Source organism: Drosophila kikkawai, chromosome 2L (assembly GCF_030179895.1).
Source record: "Drosophila kikkawai strain 14028-0561.14 chromosome 2L, DkikHiC1v2, whole genome shotgun sequence".
Taxonomy (NCBI): domain Eukaryota; kingdom Metazoa; phylum Arthropoda; class Insecta; order Diptera; family Drosophilidae; genus Drosophila; species Drosophila kikkawai.
Genome location: NC_091728.1, coordinates 7,139,428 through 7,157,577, shown reverse-complemented (window position 1 = coordinate 7,157,577; position 18,150 = coordinate 7,139,428). Strand labels below are relative to the sequence as shown.

General features: G+C 46.1%; 1 protein-coding gene across 5 annotated transcripts; it reads right to left on the bottom strand.

Moving 5' to 3' along the window:
• Nucleotides 1-2,917: 2,917 nt before the first annotated feature.
• Nucleotides 2,918-17,944, bottom strand: salr (spalt-related). Of its 5 annotated transcripts, none has more exons than XM_017177342.3 (7): nucleotides 17,773-17,944; nucleotides 7,354-10,123; nucleotides 6,599-6,759; nucleotides 4,234-4,507; nucleotides 3,947-4,179; nucleotides 3,665-3,862; nucleotides 2,918-3,499 (listed from the first exon to the last, which is right to left on the bottom strand). In XM_017177342.3, the coding sequence occupies exons 2-7, from the start codon at nucleotides 10,052-10,054 to the stop codon at nucleotides 3,140-3,142; spliced, it is 3,927 nt and encodes a 1,308-aa protein (XP_017032831.1). In that variant the 5' UTR covers nucleotides 10,055-10,123; nucleotides 17,773-17,944; the 3' UTR covers nucleotides 2,918-3,139. The 5 variants fall into 5 exon arrangements, 4 of the variants coding, with proteins under 4 accessions (XP_017032831.1, XP_017032835.1, XP_070140646.1 ...); XM_017177346.3 differs by lacking the exon at nucleotides 17,773-17,944 and adding an exon at nucleotides 11,073-11,460; XM_070284545.1 differs by lacking the exon at nucleotides 17,773-17,944 and adding an exon at nucleotides 11,133-11,460.
• Between the last annotated feature and the right edge of the window lie 206 nt (nucleotides 17,945-18,150).

The following is an 18,150-nucleotide window of genomic DNA, read 5'->3' as shown; positions in this document are numbered from 1 at the left end:
TGCCACGGCCTCTCATCCGCTTTATCGCCGGAACCCAAGCCCGATCGGGCGGGACGAGGGGCGTGAGTTACGATTACGATGCCGCGATAATATCAAGCTTTATAAATTTATTAGGGCCAGCCAGGTATAGTATGTGGCTGCGGCGGAGATACAGATATATTTTTAGCCAGATAGATAAATATAAAAACACAAGAGGGCACTAATAGCTTGTGTAGTTCTCCCTGGAAATCATTTACAGAGCCCAAAGGATATAGTAATGAAGGTGAAAGGTATTTCTCTACATAATATAAAGAGAAACATTTAATTTTCCTAGCATAATCTCAATTCCCTTAGTTTTAAGTCTTGGCCTGGGCCACATCCCACAATCGGCGACTCCATCTTGAAGGGAGCCTCACCGGTCACCCATCTTCAGTTCGAAAACAAGACCAGAAACTTCAATAACAATGACAACAGGAACAGAAGGAGAGAGACAAAAAGGGATCGCGCAGGGGAAAGACCAAAAGCCGCCGATTGCCCGGCAAGGACAACATGAATAATCCATTTTTCGAAACACTTGTCCAGCTCCGACCTCGTCCGTCGCGAACGATCATAGATACAGGGACCGGGACAGGGCCCGGCTCGGAGGTGTTGTCTAGATCTTCGCCACGCATGGAAGCAGCCCCAGGAGCCGCAGGAGTCAAGGCTGCGGCGACACCAGCGTTGCAGCGCCGAGATTAAAGATTCCTCCATAAACAAACAAGCGAAATAATTGAGGCAAAATTGAAGCAAACTACTCCGCCAGGGAGCAGTAGGAGGAGGAGGAGGAGTAGGTTGCTGCAATGCAGCATCTCGTAGGAGAGTGGAGAGTGCTGCTCGAAAACCAGTTCGGGTTCGCGGTGCAACAATTAGCACGGAATTTGTGGGTGCCATAAAACGCGCTACACGATGGCCGCTTGTTCTCTGGAGACGACGACTACGACGAACCATTGCCATTTCCATTTTCATATCAATAAAACTGCAGTGTCGATTGCCGTGGCTTTTCCGGAGACTAACGGTGGTTACACACCGCCCAACTATCTCACCTTGAGGCGCCCAATTAAAGAGGGTTGCTGATCCTTGAAAGGAATTTATAAACATGATTCTAAAGCTTTCACTCCCCGAATCTCCACTCTTTAAAGCGGCGCCCAATTAGACACACTTCAAAGTTCGCCACGGTATGCCAGCCTCACTCTCTCTCCCTCGGTGGCCATCAAACAAAAATCATAATTCCTGCCCAGGCTGGGGCTGGCTTATTATTCAAAGACCATTTTCGGACGACGCGTCGCCTGCAGACAGAGTTAATTACGCGCACAGATCAAACAAATTGCACGCAAAATAAATATAATGCAGCCAGGGGATAGAACAGGGCCAGAGAGTGAAATGAGGTTATTAAGTTGCCCGACGGACGGCTGCCAACTGGCGGAATTATGATCGTGAAAATTATGTCTGCGCATCGGCGTGATCTTGAAATCGCGACACAGACATGGCACAATTTCTCATCGCTCATTTCGATGCAGGAGGCCGGATTCGTTAGCCACCGCCGTCGACTGCATCGCGGAGTTAATGGCTCCAGCCGCGGGGCTGTGTTAATAGTCCCGGACTTTTTTCACCCCTTTCAAGACAAGACACTTTACGGCCGCATATGAAATATGTGCGTCCATGAAATGAGCTAAATTTCTCGGGAAAAGCGCAACATTGTGGAAAATGGAAAATGCGAAATGGAATTGCCAGCAATGCCACATGCCACTAGAGAGGGTTGCAATGTTTTAGAGGTGTTTATGTGCAAGTTGATAGCCAGCATTTGCAGTGACTTCTGGAGGGGAATGAAAGGTGAGGAACTTGCCTTCATAAGATCCTTGAAAAAGGAGGAACTAACAACAGAGTTCCTTCTTAATAATTAGTGTAAATTAAAAGGTGCTTCTTTTCTGTCTTGAAAGATTCTTTACAATTTAATTTAAACAAAATAAATTACTAGAGAGAAGAAATATCTTGCTCTTACATTAATCTCCTATATATTTTAATATTTCGTCGTAGTTGGTGGACCCAGAAAATATATCTTTGTGGGATTACAGCCGCAACTGAGATATCCGTGTCCGAGTGGACTGGGTCGAAAGTCTTTTGTTTTTCTGGCAGACAACGCCTGTCATATTCGGCCAACATTTATAATTCGCGGCGACATCAAGTTGTTGCGGTCTAGAAATTATTATTTGCTGCATTGTCTTTGTCGCCGCTAGAGGAGATTGGGCACTGGCACCGCCAAAAATGACAAGGGAATAATTAAAAGTTCGGCGACAACGCGAGATGCGAGACAAGGAGACACTTCGCCCAAAATTCGTCTGGGTAAATGAATCAAAAGGCGAACATCTGCTGGGATGGGGATGTGATACTTCTGGGGCAGATCTTGGGGCGAGGCGAGGGCGTTCTCTGCCCGGAGGGAATGGGATGATGAATGGCCTGCGCGTGGCATGTGGCCCGATCGAAGGAGACGACGACGCACTTACCGAAGCTGCCAATTTGCATGAATTTATTGAATCCATTGTGGTGCAGGGGATCCCCCGATCCGATCCGATCCGAATGGAATGCTGCCCACTTCCCGGAAGAGCAATGTCAAGAGTCACAAGTCACATTTTTTTCTTTGCAATTTTGCACGCCGGCTTTATTTTTGATCATTTTTGTCGCGGTTGTTTTTTATCGGTTTTTAATTTCATTACATTACGTGTATGTTTATCTGTATATGTATTTTAGTATATTATCTAAGTATAGCCATAAAATTAGTTAAGTTCTGACCTTGCAGCCCGCCTGATCCGACGTCGAGGAGGAGCCCCCGGCCAAGATCTCTTCTCGATCCGCTATTTTTACAACTTACCGGCTAGACTTAATGCATTTAAATGCCTTGAAGATCGCTATCAATTAACGTACTATTTTATATATATATATGTATAGACACAAAGGATATATTCGTATATATGTGTGTGTGTGTGAGGATTCGTGTTCGCGTTGAGTGTGTCTCAGTGCTAGTTGAAGCTTAGCGTAGGGTAATGCTCAAGATATGTACTCCACAAAAACCATGTGTGTTCCAAGACTAAGACTCGATCTAAGACTGCCTCTCTTTCTCTCTCAGTTACTTCTCGGCATCTCTCGACTCCGACTCTTCCATGTCTCCGCCCCCGGCGACCTCTGTCTCGGCCTCCGCCTGGTCATCCTGCTCGTGGAGCAGGGCATCGCCCTGGTTACCCTCCACCTTGATCCTGCTCAGCGGATGCCAAATGCTGCCGCCCCCCATGTCGTCCTCCCTCAGCGAAGGACTCTGGGCCGGCTCTGGAGTGGGTGACTTGCTGCTACTCCTCCGATCCATGCCGTACGGATGCTGTCCCAGAAAGCCCGGGAAACCGAGAAGTCCGGGTGGATAGGGATACTTCCCTCCGTTGGCAAAAGGCGGCGGAGGGATGTTGGGAAAGGCGCCGGGACTCAGTTCACCAGGCTAAAATGAGAATGAAAAGAAGTCGGGATTACGAAGGGTCAAAGAGGTTACCATTTTATAGAAAAATTAATTAAATAATACGAAAATCATTAAAGATAATTATTTTAATATTTTTAAGATATACATTTGTTTATATATTCCCAAGAACCCTAAGTTAGTGCTCACCTTTGGCGGCAGTCCGTTAAAAAAAGGCGGCAGGTAGGGAAAAAAGAGCTCCGGTCTTCGCTGCATAAACTCTTGCTCGGCACTAGTTCCTGGATGTCCAGCGCCCTGGTTCGGGCCAGGACGCATGGGCAGCTCCAAGGACATCCGACGACCTCGCCGCGAAGTGGGGTTCGTCCACATGTGCGTGCCCATGTGTACCTGAGTGAGAGCAATAACAAGACATGTCGAGGGGCAATCAGATTAATAAGTCCGAAAACCAACAGGGACTCTTTCTATCCGCACCTTAAGATTCCCCTTGGTGGTGAAGGCCTTCTGGCAGACATTGCACTGGAAGGGCTTGTCGCCCGTGTGGGTTCGCATGTGAATCTGGAGGGCGGAACTGGAGCTAAAGTTCCGCCGGCAGACGTGGCAAAAGTGCTTATTGTTCACCGGCGGATCCAGGCTGGAGCTCGGCGGACCGGCGGACATCAGAGCCTGCTGAAAGTCAAGGGGACTGGCCGGGAAGCGATGGGCATCTAATGGGAGGACAATCAGGGAAATTCACAGGGGAAAAGGGATGTATCACTTACGGAGCTGCATCTTCATCAGCGACTGCTCGGCATCGCCGGTTTCCTGCGGGTAGTTGGAGGCACCAGCACCAGTACCTGGAGCAGATCCTTCACAGGCTGATGATGCCCCCTCCTCAAGCGCCAGATTATCCTGATCGGGCTGCTCCTCCTTGACCGGTGTCGCCGCGGAAGGGGCTTCCGAGCTGTGTGACATCGGCCGGGGTGACGATTCCGGCGGCAGCTTGTCGCCCGTCGGAGGCGGCTTCTTTGCAAACAGATTTGGGTTGAGAGTGAGCTGCAATGGCGAGATGAGATACAAAGTTACAGGGCGAGATGCTTTCGCGACGGGCGCTAATTTCTGTACATTTTCGGTTAAATGTGCCGTTAATCCCGCTGCCTCAGACTCGCGCCCCTTGACGGTCTTATTTTCGCTGGGATCGAGAGAGAGCGAAACATAATTCACAATTATTCTATGCCATCGCGTGTAATAATGGCAACTAATTATCTCGCGCAGACGATGCCGCCGGGTCTCATATTTTTATGGCAAAACAATTGCTCGGCGGAGAGTCGGCAGAGGGAACTACATGCATGCCGCGCAGCGTCCCCCCAGCTGTGTCCCCAGCAGACGCGACGAACAAAAGATTAAATAATTTTGCATAAAGCGTAGCATAATTTATTTGCATTGAATGCATCGCACACACCGCCACCGATCCGGCACACAGGCCTTCTATATCTCTTCCCTTCTGCCCCTCCTGATCCCCTCGACAGACTCTCCCTAGACTTATCCGCGATCCAGGGGCCAGGGCATACCAGACGGAGTCGTAAATTTCGCATCATCATAATGCATTCTCGTAATTACTTAAGATTTTTGAATCATTTAGAAATTTCAAGCCCAAAAGATGATGCCGATTCCCAGCCTCCAACTCGAAACTGAAACCCCATCATATGTCCTAGCACCACTACTATCCCCTACCTCCCAACCCGATCCGATGTTCGTCTGCTCTAGATCATCAACAATGTGCTAAGCGAGCAAAACGGAACGTGGCTGGTCCTCATCATCCAGAGTCCCGAAGTGAAGAAAGAACAAGAGCTGTCTGGCATTGCCATAAGGGAAAGGGCGGAGGGAATCCGGAGGCACTTGCTGATTACCAACTAAAAATGTTATGACATTTACACTGCATTCTCATTTCGACCACAATGCAGAAGGCCAGAACAGGGGCGGTTGAGAAGGGAGCTGGGGCTGACAAAATGTATGAAGCTAAAAGAAATAAGGCCTACACTGATGGGAAGTAACCACTATTAAAAAGACTCTAAGACACACAAATCAAAGCCTTTTAAGTCCCTAAAAATTTATCTAAAGGCAGAAAAAAGTTTTAAACAAAATTACACAAAACCCCTATTCTTATTTAATATTTTTATTTGCATAATAATTTCAGAAAAGCTAGTCTAGTCGCCTATTTGGCAAACTCCCCTAATTCTGTCCCTGGACCGAGGCACTCACTTTCAATTTTGGAAATTCTCCAAGAATGTTAGCCATAATGAACGATGTCATTAGTCATAGAGAGACAATGCCGCAGTGCCGGCCCCGTCTAGAAATAATATTAATACTCGCATTTGTACTTAAATTATGGGCAGCCAGCAGCCCCAGCCGCACCCCTCTTTCCCTCTATCCATTCTAGCGAACAGCGAACGCACTTTAATAAATAATTGGCATTGTTGGGCGATGTAATCCGGGGCACTTAAAGCTCTCTCCACTAGCTCTGGATGAACCTGGGGGGGAAAGGGGAGTCTGGAAGCCAGAGGTCGGGTTTCCAGCTCCCGGCCAAGTTGGGAGAGTTGGGAGGCCGCAAAGCGGAACGCCAACAATTAAGGCAAACTATGCAAGTTGGCCACAATTTCTTCATAATAAGGCGAACACGCCGGGCAATTAATAATGTGCTCATAATTTGTATGGTCGCGGCCACAAACGGGCCAAGCTCCATCCCATATTTGGCCAAATCAAGCCGGCCCCAGGAGCTGGCTGAACCCGTGAACATTTTAATTAATCATGACCAAGGCAGGGCCGATGAAGTCGACTCAGTTGATTCAGTCTCACTCCGCGCCAGATGGCATTAGTTCTCAGAGCGAGAGTTGAGCTGGGATTAGGCTAGGTGGATGTGATGTAAGTGCCACCATATTTGGGGCAGGGAATGCGGCGAAAGAGGGAACTATATGGAGGTGATTAGTGGTTGAAAGGGAAATGTTCTAGAATGGGGCAAGTGGAGATGAGCTAGGGAGTGGGGTGACTTGAATAGTTTAATATTATTAGATTTGTTAATCTTAAAGAGAACTTCAGATCTCAAAGGTAACCCTTACTACTAACCCTTAGTTAATCTTTAACACTCACCTTGGCACCGTACGGTGATCCAGCTTCGTTGCAGTGGGGGCGGTGGGCGTGGCCCGAGGCCGGTTCTTTGGCATGTTCGCTCTGCAGATGACTCTCCAAGGCAGCCAGGCTGGGCAGCATCTTGAAGCAGAGATTGCACACATTGGGGGGCGGGTGCAGGCCTGCGGATGAAGAAGAGGCGGTACGCAGACAAAGAGTTACTCGGGAGGTCAACTGGGGGACACATAATTTCCGCCACGTGCTGGCAGCGATCGGAGATATAATAAATATCCATCCGCGCAAGAGGTTGTGACATAATGAGGCGACAGATCGCTGCTCGATCGCGACTGCTCTGCGCCTCGATTCGGGAATGCGCCAAATGTTTATAAATAAATTGCGGAATTTGGCATAGGACTGGGGAATGGAGCTGGGCGTAGTGCGCCGAAAGAGAAGTGCTCTCCGAGTGCTTTGTCCCGGTCCAATTGAGTTATGTCGCGGCCAGATCGCAGATTTATCGCGCTGCCACTGCCGGCGGAGTGGCAAACGCTGACGGGGTCAAAGGTGGCAGACAAAGGGACTTTGTCATCTCGCATCCGCAGACGCACAGCAAAGTTAATGTCACGTATATATTCTCCTCTGTTTGGGTTTATTTATATAAATCTCTCGACTTTAATACATAAATAAATCAGTTTGAAATTACTTAATTCTGTTCCTAATTAAATGTTTCTTGAAGCAGGAGTATCTACTGCTTATATATTTAATTTTGTGTAACTCACCCATAAATCCGAGGGGACCAAAGGGCAGCAGCGGGAACTTGGCATGGGCGTGGCCCAAGGCGTGCATTTCCTCGCGGGCAGCCGCCATGAGCAGTAGGTTTGGGGGCATGGGCATTCCGAGCATGGGCATTCCTGATCCTCCACCGGCTCCTCCGTTGACCATTCCAGCGCCGAAAATGCGACCAGAGGCTGACGACGGCGAGGACAGATCCATTGCAGGCATCTCACCGTTCTCAGATCGGCCACCGGCCAGGTCGGGGTTGGAGTGGGATCTCTCATCGGAGCCATCGTTGGGTGGCCTTCGCTCCCGGTCTCGGTCTCTGTCCCGGTCCCTATCCCTATCCCTCTCCAGAGGATGTGGCGTGGCTGTTGCCGCACTCGAATTATCCCTGGAGTCGTCGGTACTGTCCATGGTCATGAACTCGTCAAAGTCACCGCCCTGCGAAGACTCAGACCTCTGACCCGAATGATCCGAAATGGTGGTGGAGAAGTCCAGGGTATCCGAAGTGCCCATGGACTTGTTCGAGTTTTGATCTTCAATGCCTAGCCGTTCAGCCTCTCCGGGATTTGGGGGAGCACCTCCCTGACCACCGCTGCCATCGTCCATGGTGTGGATGCGAATGTGCTGCTGCAGGATGATCCCGTTGGAGAACTTCTGGTGGCACACGGGGCACTTGAACTGGCTCCTCATCGGCGGCTTGATCTTGTGTATGCTCATGTGGGCCTTGAGATTGCCCTTGGTGGCAAAGGCCCGGCCGCAGATCTTGCAGCGGAAGGGTCGCTCGCCGGTGTGGGTGCGGATGTGCATCTGCAGAGAGCTGCGGCACGACATGACCTTTTGACAGAAGATGCACTGATTGGGATCGGTCAGCTTGTTCTCAATGTTGTCCACCAGCTGCTGCAGCTTCGAGGTCTCTGAGGTCTTGTCGATCTCGATGAGGTCCTCCCAGGACTTGTCGATGATGCGCTCCATCTGGGCGAGCGAGTACTCGGCCGGCTGCTGGGACTCTCGACTAGAGGAGGAGCGCCTCACCAGCTTGGCTATGTGCAGGTGTTCGGCAAGATCCCTTTCCCTATCCTCCTGTGGTGGGCTTCCAGCGCTGCTTGTTTGTCGCTTGCGTATGGAGCCGTTTCTGCGAGATGGGGTCATTGTGGGCTTGGGAGGAGCTTCTTTCTCGGCCTTCTCGGGTGACGGTTCAGCCGGTATGGGTGGTGGTCGGGACTTCAGCTCGGGTGTCACCTCTTTGGGAGTCTTGGCACGCTCGACAGGCGAGTGCGCCTTCTCCTGCGCCTTCTCCTTTTCCTTCACCGCCGGCTTGCTGAGATCTTCGGCCTGGAGGGCTGGTATTTCCGACTTGATCTCCTCCTGCTCTTCTGTCTGCTGGTGCACCTGCTCCTGGCTCGCCGGAATCGCAGGCGGCACAAAGGGCAGGCGCATAGGGAACTGCTCGGCTTGGACTTGACCCTGACTCTGACCCTGTCCCTGTCCGGACGGGTGCCCCACATTGGGCGCCACCCCTGGGGGCAGCAGCATGGGCGGGAAAATCTGCGTGTGCCGTTGGTAGTGGACCTTCAGGTTGCCCTTGGTGGTGAACTTGCTGCCGCAGACGTTGCAGTGGAAAGGCCGCTCCCCGGTGTGCGAGCGCAGGTGGATCTGGAGGGCAGAGTAGCTGCCGAAGATCTTGCCACAGTACTTGCAGCGATGCTTGAATATCTCGCCCCGGCTCTGGGCCTCCTTGGAGGCGTACTCCGAGTACTCCTCCTGCAGCTGGGCAGCGTGCAGGCTCTGGGAGGCGGAGTCAAGGACCTCCTCCGTGCGCCGCTGCAGCATCTCCAGGCAGTTGGGCTCGTTGGGAGCCGGCGGGGGATCGTGGTTGGTGATGATGCTCGAGGCCAGGCTCGAACTGATGTCGCACATCATTGGCTGGTAGTCCGAGCCCTCAATCTCCGCCTGCACTTTTCTCTCCTCAGTCGTCGCCTTGTCAGTCTTTGAACTCTCCTCCAGCTCCCGTTCCCGTTCGCGCTCCTGTTCCTGTTCCTCGTCCTGCTCCAGCTCCTGTGCCTCCTCCTTCAGGCCATTGGCTGGCTCCTCCTTGGGCTCCGGCTCTGGTTCCGTCTCCGCTTCTTCCTCCTCTTCGTCGCTCTGGGCTTGCCTGCCCAGGGCTACGGCCTCGGCCCTTTTCAATTGACTCTGCAGGTGTTGGATGAGCTGCAGCTGCATCAGATGCTGCCGCTGCACATTGAAGATGGTGGACTGCACCATGGCCAGGTCGGCGGACTGGTGGCTACCTCCACCTCCTCCGGACAGCGCTGAGGCCGCGAACTGGGCCACCGCCACTTTGGTATGTTGTAAAGCCTCCAGCGAGACGTGACCACTGCCCGGCAGAGATCCCCGACCGCTGGCCGAGATCACCGAGAGATCGAGCGCCTCATTGCTGTTGTCCAGCTCCTGTTCCTGCTCCGCCTCCCGTTCCGTGTCGGAGCAGTCAGGAGCCGCTTCCACTTCCGGTTCCACCTGCGGCTCGGTGCCATTGTTGTTGCTATCCGCATCCAGCTCCTTGGCCAGCAGGGTGTCCCTGTCCCTGTCTCGGTCTCTGTCCCGATCCCGATCCCTCTCTCGATCCCTGTCCCGCTCCCCGCTGCCGCTCCTGGTGCCGCCAGTCCCACGGTAATTGATGCGGTTGCGAAATATTGAACACATTATCCCCTCGATCGGAAGCGCTCACCTCCTGATCCCGATTGCCGCTGAAGTCTGCGCATGGACTGCACCCTGGCAACGAAAGGGGAGAAGATATTGGGAAAGTTTTCGTTAGTTACGTGAATTTTTCCCCATTTTCCTGGACTGTAAGACACACTGTCCAACAAAGGTGTTCCAGTGAGGGGATCCTGACTTAAAAAGCTAGTCTGGAAGGTAATTATATACGAGCTTAAATTACAGAGGTTTATATTCTATGCATAAATAAATAGGTTCTGGTTTTGCTTTTACTTTCGTATACTTTTCTTGGGCTCCAGAACTGTGCCAAATTATCCTCGTATAAATTCAGAGTTGCGCAGTGTAATTTTCCATGATATATGCATATGGCCGGATCGTCACGTAAGGAGCGGCCGGTCAGACTTTATGATAAATTTTTGAATATATGAATAGCGGCGTGTCGCAATTTTAGACGTTGAATAAATGAACAGGGCGCATATGGTTAGTCCGCGTATAACTTAAAATAGTAGCCTCTGATCTGGATTGGCCGCGTGCGGGCTGGAGTGGGAAATTTGGATATTTCGGACTTGGGTGAGGGTTTGGAGTAGAATCCCGACACGGCTGTAGGAACCCCGAAGAGTTTTGCATGAGCCCCATTGCCGTAAGAGTGGGTAATTTATTGATGTATTACACGGAATCACTCAGCATAACTTTGAGTCCACCCATACTCCTCATTCCCCGGTTGGATTTGTGCCTCCAATCGATCGAATTATTCCGGCTCTAGCTAATTTACTTGACGTCGGCAGATATTGACGACTCCAGGCTATATAACCACTGTCGAAATCAGACCAACAGCGGCCACTTAACTAAACTAAACCTGCATTCTTAATCGGAACAACGATATCGAAAGATACTTTCATGCAAAAGAGTAATCTACAAAGTGAAAAGTGTAAAGAGCATCCTGAAATCCTCAAATTCCCCAAAAGATAATTATATAATAAGTTAAAAATATACAGTGAGACCATACCGTGGAAAATCGGGATAAAAAAGCACACATCGCAGTCGCTTAATAAGGACTTTATTATACCTCATTTATTGGCCCGATATAACAACCCTGTGCTTTCAGATCTATTTTCCCAAGTTAAAGCACGAGCACAGCTGGGCGAAAGTGGGAAAATCCATGACCACTCGCGTATTGGATGGATGCCGCCTGTAGAACTGTCGTCCTGCGAGGAAAAGCACGCAGCGGACACCCAAGTAGCTCCAGCTGCCTAAAAACTTCGTGGAGAATGGCATGATAGATCCAACTCTGGTATACAATTTTACTATGAATTTGGAAGCATTTCTAACACGTGGCGTTGAATGGATGGCCTACTCGGGGCACTGTATTGCTTAATTTAAGTCCCAAACTAAAGGTTCCGACGTATGCTTCGCATAAATTTCCTAGAAAATCGATTTCAACATAATTCCACACCATTTCTGAGTTACACTTTCAACAGGGCCACAAATTCTACCCGAAGAGTGTGGATATCGTATCCCATCCGCATTACGGCCGATTGCTTTATGATTATTTCCCGGCAATTAAGTGAATTTATTGGCAAAGGTAAACACACTGGCCGGGCACAGATGCAGATACCGCTACAGATACAGATACGGATTCCATTGTATCCATGCACGGATATCGATTGGAGGTGGCGCACTCGAAACCCAAATCCAAATCCGAAATCATCGGCGGCGCGCACATATCGAGCCCACTACTATTTCCATCAATGGCGATGGACTCATCCGAAATCAATGTTTTTTGGTGTGGAGTTAACCCCCGAAATGAAGTCGAGGCGAGGCGAGGCCTTGGGGCGAAAGTGTTAACCGAGGCTAAAGTGAGCAGCCACAACTTATTCCACTTGAGCTGATTTCTTGAGCGATTTACGCACAGCCAAAAACATAAAACTTCCGCAATTGCCTCGCCGGAGCTTTAAGAAGTTCCCTCGGAGTTCCCTAGGCTGCGGTGGGTTTCCGTCAGAAAAGTTTCAAGCTTTCATTTCCTTTGTCACTGTAGCCCTAGGAAAATAGCCAAAGTTTCCTGCCAGCAGGTGGTCCCTGTCGGAGGAACTCTAAATCTTGGGATCTCTCCGAAAGTAAAGTTCGAAATCAACACACACACACGGCGTCAATCATTCGGCCAAATCGTGAATTATGGCTAGCTATAAGTAGCAAACATATTGCTGTTTTTTCCCTCCCGAGCGTCTGCAGCGGATATTGATCAAAATTCATTGCAATTCGCTTGATTGATTGATAGACACACACAGAAATATCCGGGGCTCTGTTTTGGGAGCCATTGAATGAATGAACCCGGAGCCAACGTAAACAGACACTTGCCAGTTTATGGCGGGCGGCATGGAAATTGGATGGAAAATGGGAGGTAAGATCTTGATTGAAGTCTGTTGTTTCAACCGTCGATCGCAAACGAAAGACTGACAGTCCACGGACGGATATCACTTTATTGGGTCGATTTTTGGGGTAGCTAGCGCCATTTCTGACAGACTGACGGATCTGTCAGATTTTTAATGAATTGCAAGAGTTTTAGGTTTTTTAAGTGATGACTTTTTGAGATATGCTACAAATTAGGAATATAATAACATAAGCTGGGTGGGTTATTCTCTAATTAAGCTATTTGTGGGTATGTAACCCCAAAGTATTTTTGAGGATTTTTATTTTTATAAATAAATAACTTCCTGTAGTGATGTAAAAGACCTTTAGAAGCATGATTCATGCCAAAGGATTGTCTGATTTATTGCTATTCGAGTTCCACCTGACTTATGCTTATAGAAAAAAAAAACCCCCAAACAAAGTGAAACCCACGCTTTTTCCCACCTCCTACTACCGAATTGACTTCCCCAAAAAAAAAAGCCAAGGAAAATATGGGAAATGAAAACGGTTAAAGTGGCTGGACGAACAAAAAAAAAAGTGGAAATTGTTTGAGGCAAATTTATGAGCTTCGTTTAAGCGAGGCAACTGCGTTTGGTTAACGCTCCCCCGATGTACAATGTACTCGTGTGTGTATATATAAAACCAGAAGAAGGCAGGCGAGGGAATGGGCTTAAAGCCACTTCGGAATTGACCATTTTGCATGAGAGCGCAGAGACCAATGACGACAATGAACCCTGTTCCAAGTTCCCAGTTCCCAGCTCCCAGGTCCCTTACAAAATGTCTGCAAATTTATTAAGCTGAAAAAATTTTATGAGTTGAATTGGTATAATTTTCATATAATTTTTGAGAAAGAAGCGAAATGGAACGATGCCAGACGACGACGACTACGACAATGACGGTCAACCAGTTGAGCCAGCGGGGTGCCGGCACTCGAGGGTTAAGCGCCACACACACCTCTACAATATACATATATATACATATATATCCCTGTTTGCAACTGTGTGGGGAAATGTAAATGTCTGCTGCTGAGGGGACTGAAATGAATGAATGGCCTGGGAAGAAGGCCGATTCAGAGGCAGAAGCATAAGCAGACCAATGCCAGATACACAGATACGCGGCTCACACAGATACTCCACAAACACACACACAGAAGCACTTCAGCCAGGAAAGTCCAGTCTCGAGGCTTGTGTAGATGAATTTGTATTGTTTTGCATTTGCTTTTGGGGCGCTACTTTGTTTTTGCCTCCGCTTTCGCTCGTTCGCCTTCATGCCCTGCCCTTTCTTCAGCTTTGAAAGGAGTATAAGGAAGGGCTGGGGTCCGAGAGGGTTGCTCGGTGGCTCGGTGGAGTTGTTGAGCTGCCATTGCAAACAATTAAAATCATAAGAGACGCACATAAATTATTCATGGCTTAATCTAAAGTGGACAATCTATGCAAAGTACCGGGGCCACTTGCTCACACACACACAGAGACACGTGTGTGTATATCTGGTCAGACACTTGTTTATCGCCCCACTCCCCCTCCTCAGCGCCCTCACAGACAATACAATGATGGCCATTTTTGATATTTTGCCAATCCTCGCCTCGCCTCGCTCTCGTTCCGTTTTAATTACTCATAAACGAAGGAAATAATTGCATTCAAGTAGCTACCTCTACCTGTTCCTCGTCTTCTTTGTTTCGCTTCCTTTTCTGGCTATTATTTGGCACTGAAATTTGGTAACTCAATTTTGAATTTGAATCTTGACAGGGAATGGAGAACTCAAGAGCTTTGTGACTTTGTGATATTATTGCGTCTATATCTAAGGTAAATTGTTAATCTTATAAACTAGGGACACTGAGAAAGGGATAAAAGTCAGGAACTCGAATTTCTTTAAAAATAAATTTTGTGACCCGCAATTAACTATGGTATTTATTAATTCAAGAGACTATAAAGAAAGAAAAATTATAAAATACAAAGCATTTTGTGTAAAAATTAAGTCCCTAAACATGACAACAATTATCCACGACAATATAAAATAAAAACATTAAATTAAAATTAAAATGTAACAATTCTAATTAATTGGATGCCTTGTTTTAAAATTAGAAACCATACAAAATGTATCTTAGTTAATGATTATTCAACAAAATCAATTAGGCACTACAATTTCCTTCTAATTCAAAGTATTTATTTAACATTAAACCAATCAAGATCAATTAGTTTCTAAAATTAATTTGTTAATTAAATAAATTTATTAATGGAATGGAAAGGCAAAACTATTTTTGGTATTGTTTTATAATAGAATTAATTTGTTCAAATTGCAAAACCTTTTATCGTATTGAATTTCCGTATTTATTGATTCTAAAATTCAAAATAACCAATCTCAAGTTTATTTTCCCTTTAATTAGTCATTCCACAGAAACAGCCATGTAGAGTCGCCATTAAATATATTTTAGTAAATGAATGTCGTTATTAATTCAGTCGAATTTTGCGTTTTTCAGTTCCGTAATTTGCTTTTTGATGAATATGAATTGAATTTGGTTTATTGCCTCGACAGAAAGCCATAAAAAGGCAACTCAAAATCGAGGCTGGTTCTAACCAGACCAGAATGGAATCCAACTAATAAATTCGCGCTGTGAATGAGCAATAAAAATTCAATTTATGCGGTTTATTGAATTAGCAAAACGGAATGAAATGAAATTCGTAAATGCAGAAATGCAATGATATTTGAAGGCCCAAATCGACCAGAATTGGGGCTGCAGATGGATTGATATATAGACGGATAGCTGCATGTGCGGACGAGCTGTGTGTCAGCTTCAATGGCCCACATTACGGCATCACGCTGCGAATAATAAAAACATTTTCGCCAAATATTCGCTACAAAATATGCCATGAACTATTGAAACAGGGGACGGCAGAGGCAGATGGGCGCGCAGATAGATAGATACATTTTTATATGCACACATAGCGACGACTATGGCCGCACATTTCTGTCATAACACAAAATAAATATTTCATCCGTCCGGTGTCCCTTGACTCGCGAGCTTTACGCTAGCGTATTTATTATTAAAATGAAAATAAACTTTATATCAAATATAATAGGGACCTCGTTGGCTACGGCTGCGAGGGGAGTGAAAAGTCGAAATGAGAAATAGACTGACTGGCGTACTATGTACACGAGGAGCGCTTCGAATTTTTACAAATGAATTTATGGCAAAGCCAACGAACAGCGAAAAAATAATACGCAGCCAGATAGAAATGAAATCGCGCAACTCATAAATTAATTAAGACAATAAAACAATATAAATGGACGGGATAGGGGGCTGAGTAGCATTTCCTCAGCTTCTGGTTATGTATCTTTGTATCTTCAAGTATGTGCCTGATTGAGAATTATTTATGCCGGGCATGAGTTGCATCAATTGTGACTTGATTGAACTGTTTGCCATTTCCCCGCCTCTTTCTATATGGCTTTGCTATTATCCCGTTCTGCGGTGCATCTGTCAGATACTCGGTATCTTTGACACACTGACTTGACACCTGTCATCTTTTCGTTTAACCTTAGGATGGTCAGCATCTCCCACTACCACTCTCCCCCCGTTGCCATGTTAATTTCGTTCTTGACATGCGTTGTTGTTTCTTTGGCTTGGGATATTGTTCGTCTTGTTGTCGTTGCACTCCCCTAGATGCTTGTATCCCGTGTCATATCCTACGGCACAAACTCCTCGAACATTGGGCATTTCCGAGCAGCCAGCGACCTTACGCCCATGTCGCAGCCCCTTGACCCGCCCCTCGACAGCCACCTTTGGGGCACAAAGTAGTTGTATTTATGTTAACTTTGACATAAGCCCAACATGCAACTTTCGGGCTGCTCCGTTGCAGTTGCATGTCCTCGCATAAAGTGTCAAAGTTAAATAATCTCGCAAGAGGCGAGCCCGACAACAAGGGCAAGAGATGGGCGGGGTCTCGGGGGCTGTAGAACGGCCAAGTAGCCCGAGGCTCTATTTGGGATCTTGTGCAATATGTATTCCCCAATTTGTAGGTTACTCGCAGGCTAAGCACCATATATCAAAGCTCTCATGGAGGGGTCTCTGTGTGCCGAGAAGAGTCAACAGCCATCAGGATGTGTTATGTATGTATATATGTATGTATATAGAGCTCAAGTTAATCAATAAACAATAAAGAGAAAGCTAAGAATTCAAATTCAATGATGATTTTAAATTATAAAAAATTGATTTAATTAAAATAGATTGATATAAAAATATATTAAAGCTTAACTAAGTCCGTCTTTATAAAGAAAATTTTCAATTTAAATATATATTTTATCTTTCTAAAATGTTACTAAAACAATACATTTTCAGTTTAAATTTAATAACTTCAATTGCGATACATATTTGAAGTCCTTTAGGAGATTCTTACATAGTTCGGTCTTTAAACATGTCTGACATTTTAGGGGATAAAAAACATTTCCTGAACGCCCTATAGCAACATTAATAAACAACAAATTAAAAAGAAAAGTATGATTAAATTGAAAGTAATACAAGGGTTACAACTACCATTTTGTATGTTTTGCTGAGTAAAACATTAAATTAAAGTGTCCTTACACTTGGCTGGACATATTACCAATCGAAGAGAATAAAACCACAGGAAGGAGCTTGGTACTATATATGAAGGGGTTGAAACCTGTCACTCTTCTTACAGAAACAAAACGAATAAATTATACAAGACTTTGTCCTCAATTTTTCTTCGGAAAATAAATTACTTCGATTCCATTTCCGCAGTAACTTAACAAATTACCCAATTTTTATGGCTGTTATGGGATTTCTGTTTTAATTATAATGATTACTTAGTTAAGAGTACATCTTAAGGGAAAATTGTAATCTGGGTATTTCTTATTATTAGGGGTTCCATTTTTTTAATTTCTCTTAGAGTAAGTACTATCTTAAAGGTGTTTTTATAAATAACTATTGGTTTAATTTATACTTATATGTTCTCTGATACACAAATTTAAGTTTATGATGTTAAAAAGCGTAATATTATGAACTAACTATTATTAATAATATGTATAAGTCAGATCCTGATGTATTCTTTATTCAAACTATTTACGATTAGAAATGAAATATTTTAATGTTACTTTGAATTATTGTGTAAATTATGACATGTTTTTATATGGTAACTAATGATTTTATAAACTAGTTATGCTTATCTACAACATATATTCGTGGTATATCTTATTAAATGTTTTATTTAAGTTAGTTAAATCATTTTTATATGCATATTTAATTGAAAGGTGTGAAATCTGTTAAAAATTATTAATTATTTTCTCACCCTTTTTGGCGCCTTTTCTCCTGTCGCTTGTTTTGGTTTTTTGCTCTTTCGCTATCCTTGTTTCATTATTGCATCTTGTTGTTTCTTCGGAAAGTATCTCACGGATGCCGACGGCAAAGCGAGCCGTTAGTTTTTAGTTTAGATGCCAGAAAAATCGAGTTTATTGCACATTTCGCTCTCCGTCTCTCTCTCTCTATCCTCCCCCCGCTTGTTATCTCCCGCCCCCGCTCTCGTTGTTGCTGCTTTTTGCGAGTTACTTTTGCGGGCTTTGCATTTTGATGGAGATTTTATGATTAATTAAACACGCGCGCACACCAACACACTCGCACACATGCCCCCGCCCCCTCGCACGCACACACAGGCACTCGCACACACACA

Coding starts and splice junctions, on each gene's coding strand:
- salr (XM_017177342.3), bottom strand. CDS start 10,054: ATGTGTTCAATATTTCGCAACCGCATCAATTACCGTGGGACTGGCGGC. Junction 4,508..6,598: donor GATCACCGTACGGTGCCAAG/GTGAGTGTTAAA, acceptor TCGCCATTGCAG/CTCACTCTCAACCCAAATCT. Junction 4,180..4,233: donor GCTGATGAAGATGCAGCTCC/GTAAGTGATACA, acceptor TCCTCCCATTAG/ATGCCCATCGCTTCCCGGCC.